Here is a 9,391-nt window from a genome sequence, read left to right on the forward strand (position 1 = left end):
GTCAACAAACACACATGCACGTACCCATACACACAAATACACACACACACACGCACACACACACACACACACACACACACACACACACACACACACACACACACACACACACACACACACACACACACACACACTCACACACAATGTCAAAAACTGTCCCTCCATCTCATCAACAGTCAATATTTGCTGTTGCTCAATTTCAATCTGAGAGCACTGAATAAAATCATCTGTTTTTCAAACCCTGTCACTGTATACCTCTCTCTCATTCTTGTATACACACATTCAGTATCTCTCACCCACTTTTTTTTCTTTCACTCTCACACACATGCACACAAAGATGTGAACAAACACAGACACCCACATAGTCTGTGGCCTCCCAGGTGAGTAAACAGCGAGTTGCTGTACTTTGGAGTGGTGGATCAGTCTTTCCAGCACCGAGTTCTGGCTTTGGCTCTACTGTTAAAAGCAGACGGACAACTGACAACGACAACGACAACGACAAGATGGCTGGAGTTTGTTGGCTGGCCCTGATTGGTGGTTTACTGCTGAAGGTGTATGGACTGGAAGCTGAAATCACTGAGGAGAACTCAGGTAAACAACAGGGGAGCAGGTATGGATTAAAGAGGCAGGCAAAGGTCGGAGACATAGAAAATACAGCAAGAGGCTGGTGGTCAGGCAGTTGATCATCAGGCCTGATATCTGAACTCAAGTCTTAAAGTAATGCACCACTAAAAGATTTATGTTTTAATTATCAGTCTCATCCTGGTAGCTGTGAAAGTGGTTGTAAAAGTTTGTCATTTCCTCTGCTAGAGAACAGCAGATGTGGTACATTTGAATTATGTTGGCCACAGTGGATTTCCATGAAAATTTAAATGGATGAAAAAAAAACTAGTCCAACCAGTCCTGCAACGTAACCCAGTTCTCTGCTCTTTATCCACCTACTCAGCATGTTCCAGAAAATGCTGTTTCTTCAAAATTTGACCCAGTGTCTTAGTTTTGGCAGACTATTGCAGGTTCGTGGAAGGGGACAGAGTGACATGGAGGCGATGCATTGAGCCGGTTTTTGTCCTGGGATTAAAGGTTTATCTGTTGTATGCATTGCTCTGTAATGGTTTTTACTAGGTTTCCACTCATTTGTGCTATATCTTTATGCTTATCTGTGTTGTCCCTGGTAAATAAATGAAGTAATGTAAATATTTGGAGCAATAATAGATTAAGAAAGTTGGCAAAGTACTGATGCTTTTCAAAGATGCATTTGGTCAGAGGACGATGGGCAGGGATGGCGGCTATGGCCAATGCATTCGGACGATACTGCTTATCAAGCCAGTGGGGCCAGCCAATATATACGTTAGTATAAGCAGATACAACGATGCTATGAGGCCATAGAGTATCAGCTCTGTGTTTGGGTAAGAGCAGACTTTAAAGGCAGTTTGAAGTTAAGTTAGGTCAGGGTTAGAAAATGATACCCACAGGGCCTAATGATCTGTTAATATCATTTAGCATCAATACTGGGCTTCAATAGAAATGCCCACCGTTTAACACATTTGATTATACTTCAAATAAAATATATAAAATTGATAGCCAGAGGTTTTCAAAATGAGAGGAGCACCTCCCCTGGGGGGCATGGGACAATTGCAGGGGCGTGCAGAGGAAAAGACATGAGGCAAAAACACTGACTGAGTAGAAAGTCACAGGTGCATAAGAAAAAATGGGACACTAGTTATTGTAGTTTGTCCCAATGATTTGGATTGCTTATCAACATGGTCAGCAGTTTGAGCTGCAGCAGTGGCTGTGACACATAGCTCTTGAGGCCGGCTAAGCCACTTCAAATCCCTTAGGCCCGAATCCTGCAATCTGGGTCGAAAATCTTACTCCTTCTCAGAGTCACAACTCAAAATCTGGCACACAGATTTGATTCACATATTCTTAGATTCAGTGTGACTTACATTTTCTCATCATATCATTACCTCTGATTTTCCTTATCCATAAATCTGCTTAGAAGTAAAAAATTAAAATGCTCCTTGTAACTCCACAACTTGACTGAGCATCATCCTGTTTTTTAAGATTTCTCCAGTATCAAAGTAATCCAGTGACGGTTGTCTGTACATACATGGGTACGTTACAAGCAGGTGAATAGCTAATAACTAATTCGGCATGCTTTTTGCCAGTTTGCCAAAATGTAAACAAATATAGGTTAAAAAAATGAGACTCAAGTTGTGGTAACATTGTATTCCCTGTTGATATCATGTACTAAAGTATTAGTGTGGGATGTGTCAGGGATTCATAGTGTTAGAATTTGAAAATCCCTGATATAACCTATAGATATAGGTATAGACTTTGTTGTTCAGTGTAGTGATGGAGAACAATGTCAGAGCTGTTAAAATAATTTCCTCTTTGTCCTGTTTGACTTTTATAGGAGCTGTGTTTGTGTCTGAGCAGGCGGCACACATGGTGCTGCATCGCCAGCGCAGGTACAACAGCGGCCATCTTGAAGAAATGCTTCACAAAGATAATCTGGAGCGGGAGTGTAGAGAGGAACTCTGCTCAATGGAGGAGGCCAGGGAGGTCTTTGAGAATGATGAGAAAACTGTAGGTTGCAAACACACAGAGAATCCATTCTCCCACTATTATAAAGTATGTGTGTAATGACTGGACTCTTAGGTTTGTCAGTAACGTTCATGTTTTCTTTCAGTTGGAATTCTGGGCCAGCTACATTGGTAAGACAAGCGAAAGACAAGTTCTCACAGTTACTCAGAATTTACAGTGTACAATCAACTCTAAACATATGTGTGTGTGCTTTTCACTTGTGTGTAGATGGCGACCAGTGTAAGCCACCCCCCTGCCAGAATGAAGGTGTGTGTGAAGATGGGATCAGCACTTATCTTTGCTGGTGCAAATCAGGCTTCAGTGGCAAGAACTGTGAGATTGGTGAGTTAGACAGACTAGATGTAAAAAAAAAAAAACTCAACCAAGTGTCTTTACTTTCTTTTTGAGAAAGAATATATATTTATATATATATATATATATATATATATATATATATGTATATTTCAAATAATGCCATCAGTGTGGATGCTAAGATGATTAAGAACAACACACAAAAGAAATTAATTCTGTTTTCCCGCCTGTTTCCAGAGGTGAACAAGCAGTGTGTGATCAACAATGGTGGTTGCTCCCATTTCTGTGTGATGCAGGAGTATCAGCCTGTGTGCTTGTGTGCAGCTGGTTACAAACTTGGGCCAGACAAGAAGAGCTGTGAACCAACAGGTAAAATAAAAAGGACAAGCCATACACACCATTCGGAAAAGTGGTTGTTTAGGTTATTTGGTCATACTGTATACTTACAAGTTTACTTTCATCACAAATTATTTTTGTCTATTATTTTGTATTTCTCAACATAGCCCTAATTGCTCTCTAAACATTACAATGCATTACACACACTACAAGGAACGCGGAATAAGTACAGACCCTTCAAAATATTACGCAGTACACTGTCTAAAGAAAAAAAAACACAGAAGAAGATTCCACAGTCTATGGCACGTCTGCACAAATGGAAACAATCCTAGCACACTGGATCCATCACTGTACAGAATTTCAGTGGTAGTTTACACATGTCTCATCCGTTTCACCCACATTTGAGACAATGGTGAACAAATGAAAACCTGGTTTTAATTTTGTGGCTAATCGGTTTATATCTACACTAAACATACAATCGCTGACCTACTGCCTAAATAACCAAATTCTTAGGCAAAACCTATTCATTTTTCTATATACCTAAATTAGTTAGCCAGCTGGTGATCTCTCGGTTACACATATTTAGCTAGCAATGGGCCAAACATTAAAACTTGAACTTTTACACATCTGAATTCTTGAAATACATTCATTTACACCATGGTTTTCTGTGATCCTTTACATGCAAGTCTTAGCCTATGACGCTGCTCGGGATCCAGAGTGTTGAAAATGACAGCAGTGTCACAAAGACTGGAATCACAGGATTCAAATAGCCATTGGGTAAATCTGCCTTAAGTGTAAAACTAGCCATTCACCATGTGACAAAATGACAAAGGGTATTAGGACTACAGGCGTAAAAAGAAAAATGACACTGTAATATTTTATGATGTCTAAGGGACAAAAATATGATATCTCTCTTTGTTTTGCCTTTATTTTCCCTGCAGGACCCTTCAGCTGTGGTCATGTGAACCTCTCCACCCCATTGGTCACCAGGTCCATCATAAACCCACGGTCATCAAACACATCAGAAACCTCTGAAAGGAACGTCAGTTTCAGCCAGATTCTGCAGGATGACAACTCTGATGACAATCTAACACAGTCATATGATTACTACAACATCCTGTTGAATGATTATGACCCGTTCAACGTCTCTTTGGCTTCTGCAGTAGACATACATTCGTTGGAGTCAGATTCAAACTCTGCAATAAATCCAGCTGAGGTTGCTGTGGACAGCAGTAAGGCGAGGAGTATCAGTGAAACATCCCCAGAAAAAGAGCTGCTGCCCTCTGAAGTTTTCTTCCCCATACTGCCCAGTATCACAGCTGAACCCAATACTGATGAGAGGATTGTGGGGGGCCATGAGGCCAAACCTGGAGAAATACCTTGGCAGGTACTGTAGTGTGGGATGCAAAAATGGGGATTTGAGAATTGATGATACTGACAGATTGGATGCAGTTAGGCTGTTTTTTCTTTCTTCCTTCCCACGAGGTCAAAAAAATCTGAAGCTTCAACTAGAAAATGAGATGTCTTGCACATAGACACTAAAGCTTTGCAGATGCTTACCCATGGGCCTGAACCCAGCAATTTGTCTGCACTCCCACATTTTTAGGCCCCCAGGGCAGGAAGTATAGCATGGGAGGTGGAGTGACAAGGGGAAGAAGGGTATGGAGTCAGAAGAATTTAAAGGCACATGCATTTGTCGCCAGTTGACTGGGTCACTGTAGGCCAAATTTCTCAACAGTTTTACACATTCCTTTTTACTCATTCCCAATATGGTGTCACCTGCAAATACTCAACAAAATCATGTTTTTTATATCTCTGCTTTGGAATGCATCGAAAGACCTTCGCAAAGGTCTGGAGATGCTAAAGTTTAAAACAAAAGTTTAAAACAATTTTTTTAAGCAGTCCAAAGTTGGTGGACTGTTGTGAAATGATGACATTTTTATGAAATTTTGTTTGAACTGTTAAGTCATTGGCGCTGTTCATAGCCAGTTAGATTGCACTTTTAGGATTTTTGAGGTCTAGATTTATTCCAGGTATTAACTTGATAAATCAGAGGTCTGGTTGTGCAAGGTTACATCTGACATGGACATCAATAAACAGCAGACATTGGTGATAAGTAAAATATCATTGTAATGCTACACCGGTTTAGCCTTTGTGAACACATGAAATAGGATTTCATTTGGAGTATATCCCTAGACCTGAGAAAAAGGCTTATCAGAGGGTTACATTTGCGTTACATTGATTGAGTAGTTGCTGTTTAGGCTTGAAGACAAACAAAAGGTTGCTTTATGAACAGGGAATGTGGAGTAGAACAGCAAAAATGTGGGCAAATACCAGCTGAGTTGCATTTTGGGAGGTATAGGATGCAGGGTTTTGGGGGTTTGAGTCCACATATTAGCCTTTGCTGTTCCAGGGAAAATGGCCATTCTTTTTTATTAGGTCCCCCACATTTCTGGAAGTTCAATACAAAATTCCTGGATTTTCCCTTTATGAGGGACAGTGATCATGGCAGAAATGATTACCCAGACAAATAGAAAAGGGATTTAAAAATAAGCTGAAGTAGTGAGGAGAGCAGGCAAATGGGTAGAAGAGCTGAGAAAAAGGGAACATTCAGACGTTTAGGAGGGAGCAACGATGCAGTATGTGTTATAAACAAATAATTAAGTTTTAAATACACATATAAATAAGTATCTGTGTTCCTATGTGTGTTTGCAGGTGAGCCTGATGTATCCCTCAGTCGTCCTTGGGAGAGCAGAGTCCTTCTGTGGAGGAGCTCTGCTCAGTGATTTATGGGTCATCACTGCTGCCCACTGTCTGGTGCAGCCTGGTCTCACTACAAAAGATTTCTTCGTCAGAGTGGGTAGGAAAAACAAGTGATATTTATATGCACTCATCCTGAATCTTGGTTACAGCTCATGTATGAAAATAAACTTACAGACCATTGGCAATTGCATGAGATGGGTAATCCAACACTGCACATTTACTCAGCTGTTATCAAAGCTTTTTCTCCTCCTGTGGTAATGCAGTGACCAGCAGGGACTGTTTGGGGGGTTTTTTGTTGATGCATTGAAGGAAGTTCTGACATTGAGAAATACTGAGAGTCAGATGCCAAAAGTCATTACATTAATTAATTAATTTTTAAGTCTTTTTTTCAGAATTGACCGAATAATAATTAACAAAATACTGAAATAAAAGAAAAACAAAGCTGTTCAGAAGATAAAATAGATCTGAATTTAGGTAAAATGTTATTGAGATCATAAATTCACATTTTTCCTTTTTTCACCTTTGTGCATAATAAAATTGCCTTGTTGGATCTGGTTATTTCTAAATGTTATGTCTCTTGCTATTCTCTCCAGAATCTGCTACACCCATCACACACATTGCGTGGTGCAGAAAAAATATAATTATGTTATTATATATAAAATAATCTATGTTTCTAGGTGAACACGATTTGATTCGGACTGAGGGTCCAGAGCGAGACTATGCAGTGGCAGAGAAGCATATCCACCACCAGTATAATGACAACAAGTCGCAATTTAACCATGATATTGCGCTGCTGAAGCTTGCCAATCCAGTGGAACTGTCCAACGAACGGCGTCCCATCTGCTTGGGCCCCAAAGACTTTACAGAGAACATACTGAGGGACTCAAGCAGCTCCATAGTGAGCGGCTGGGGAAAGCTGAAGTACCAAGGCCTTGATGCCACCAAACTCCAGAAGCTGGCGGTGCCCTACGTGGACCGCACCTGGTGTAAAAAGAGCAGCCGGGAGCACGTCACACGTTTTATGTTCTGTGCTGGCTTCCTAAATGAACAGATGGATTCGTGCCAGGGGGACAGCGGGGGCCCGCATGCCACCAATTACAAAGGCACTTGGTTCCTGACAGGTCTCGTCAGCTGGGGGGAAGAGTGCGCCAAGGACGGGAAGTATGGCATCTACACTCGAGTCTCACGGTACTACACGTGGATCAGTCAGAGAACAGGAATTCAAATTAACTGACAAAGAGTGTCATGCAAAGAACACAGCTTCAGTCAAGAAGACAAACAATTTTCGTTGTTCTGCCATTGAGAAAGTGAAAGGTTTCTTTCTACTGAGTCAAGTGTTCATGTTCATTTTGACTTTCCAATAAAATATAATCAAAAAATCTGAATATTTGCATGTCTCTGTTCTAATATTGCCAAATAATACCTTGAAGCTCTTCATACAACTTTTGATCTTCTCAGGTTGAAGCTGAGCAGAGCTATGGTGACGATTACATGATGTCAACAAACTCTGTATAGGTGATGTCAGATCAACGTTGGCAAGGCACAAATTACTCACACATTGTGGGCTAGTGCCTCTGGGGCAGGAATAAAAAGAAGTGTCGTAACCATAAGCTGCATGATTAGGAAGCTAGCAACAGCAATCCACATGTTTATCAAAAACTTGGTTGTTTTTACCCTCTTTTGATGTTGTGCTCATTTAAATCATGCACCATCCCTCCTGTTGTGCTCCTTGTATTATTTCACCATGTTGTATAAACAATAATATACATACATATTGAAACAATTAATACATTCTAAATGACATATCAGTCTGCAAAATTGGCTGGACATTGGTGAGTCCAACGATTTCACCACATAAAGTTTAATAGGTCTCTTTCACAGAAGACATATTTACTTTTCAGAGGCAGAAAAGCACAGGTGTAATTAATACTGTAAACAATGGCCCTGTTCCATCTAGCTGTATTCAGTAAACCATGTCACTGAGCCACACAGTGGCAGGGCCCTGAAACTATAAAATAGAGCATAGCCCTTATTAATATTATTAATTAGACTTAATCACATTTAACTCAAGGCAGGATCGGTTTACAGCAGGAGGCAATATGTCTTTATGTGTTTGTCACGGAAATAAAAGGGTAGGAAATTTTGGTTTGACTGCACCATAAGAATGACAAAGGTGTAAGGTGCCCCGCCCTAACAGGTGCAACAAAGCTAAAAGCAGAGTTAGGGAGGTGTCAGCCAAGCACAATCTGCACAAGCGCTGTCAGTAGGCCTAATAGGACCGAAACTATATTCTGTAGGAAAGAAATCACATCAGTCAGGTTGATTCAAATCAAATAATCCTGTGCTTATATTTTTGAAAATCATCATATACATTTTGCATTATAATACAAGCTTTCACAATGACTCAAAGTATCAAAAAAGTGCAAAACGAGCAAAAGCAGCAAACACCAGTTTCAGGTACTGTGGAAAAGATATATTATAGCCTGACTGATCTAACCCAATAAGAAGTTCTGATGTTACAGTATAGCCAGTGTTAGGTGGATCTCAAATAACTTTAACATGAAGAAAATGTTACTCATTATTGAGTATCACTGGACGCACCTTATTTAGACAGTCCGGCACTCACTATCACATGACTATAATGTTCCCACTGTGGCTGTGAAATACTGTGAAAATGAATCTTTACTCAGTGTTAAAGTTAGTCGTTTGATCTATGTTACCAGCAGGATTAGATTTAAATAGTCCAGAGATGCAGCAAATTCTGTAGGAATCTAATGTACCTTTTGTCACTTGATAACTGGATATCGACTGACTGTCCAAACAAGGGATACCATTACAGATGACTGTCGATCAAAGTTGTGTTTAACATCTAAAATATTGATTTTTACATATTCACAGTTTACCGTAGTTGACTCCAAAAGCTGTCAGTAACCCCAACTTTAATATCCACAATCCATGAAGTAATCTGCAATTTAATTGTAATAGTTCAGTTGGCAATTATAATTCTACACTACTCTAATTACAGTTACTAACCAACACTAAGCATAGTTTCCCTGTTGGTGTAAAATAGCACAGTACAGGCAGAAATAAAGCATGTGCATGTGCAGTGATTTGTCCATGCAGAGAGCCAAACAAAAAGGAACTTGCTTCATTTCAGTGGTAACAGTGGTAATTACAGCTGCGGTAGAGAAGGACGAGGTTAGTTTGATTGGCACCAATCAAAACTCAACAAAGCTCAAAACAAAACTGTTTACACAAATAACAATACATTATCACCATCAACAGCAGCAGAAGTAAAGAAAAACTAGGCAAATTAACTCACTTTTGAAATATCTGCAAACTGCGCCACACTGGCTGACAACCACTGAATTACAGCAACCAGTCTCCCTAAATT

The 9,391-nt window shown here is 40.0% G+C and overlaps 1 protein-coding gene across 1 annotated transcript; it reads left to right on the forward strand.

The window, feature by feature from the left end:
- Positions 1 to 271: 271 nt before the first annotated feature.
- f9b (coagulation factor IXb) lies at positions 272 to 7,636 on the forward strand. Its single transcript, XM_040149606.1, has 8 exons — positions 272 to 591; positions 2,417 to 2,589; positions 2,693 to 2,717; positions 2,815 to 2,928; positions 3,136 to 3,267; positions 4,176 to 4,621; positions 5,950 to 6,094; positions 6,675 to 7,636. The coding sequence occupies exons 1-8, from the start codon at positions 504 to 506 to the stop codon at positions 7,229 to 7,231; spliced, it is 1,680 nt and encodes a 559-aa protein (XP_040005540.1). The 5' UTR covers positions 272 to 503; the 3' UTR covers positions 7,232 to 7,636.
- Positions 7,637 to 9,391: the final 1,755 nt, after the last annotated feature.

Source organism: Xiphias gladius, chromosome 17 (assembly GCF_016859285.1).
Source record: "Xiphias gladius isolate SHS-SW01 ecotype Sanya breed wild chromosome 17, ASM1685928v1, whole genome shotgun sequence".
Taxonomy (NCBI): domain Eukaryota; kingdom Metazoa; phylum Chordata; class Actinopteri; order Istiophoriformes; family Xiphiidae; genus Xiphias; species Xiphias gladius.

Bases quoted from the DNA above. Each gene is read 5' to 3' on its own strand.
- f9b (XM_040149606.1), top strand. From the start codon at position 504: ATGGCTGGAGTTTGTTGGCTGGCCCTGATTGGTGGTTTACTGCTGAAG. The intron at 3,268-4,175 runs GTAAAATAAAAA...TTTTCCCTGCAG, and splicing joins GAAGAGCTGTGAACCAACAG to GACCCTTCAGCTGTGGTCAT. The intron at 4,622-5,949 runs GTACTGTAGTGT...GTGTGTTTGCAG, and splicing joins CTGGAGAAATACCTTGGCAG to GTGAGCCTGATGTATCCCTC.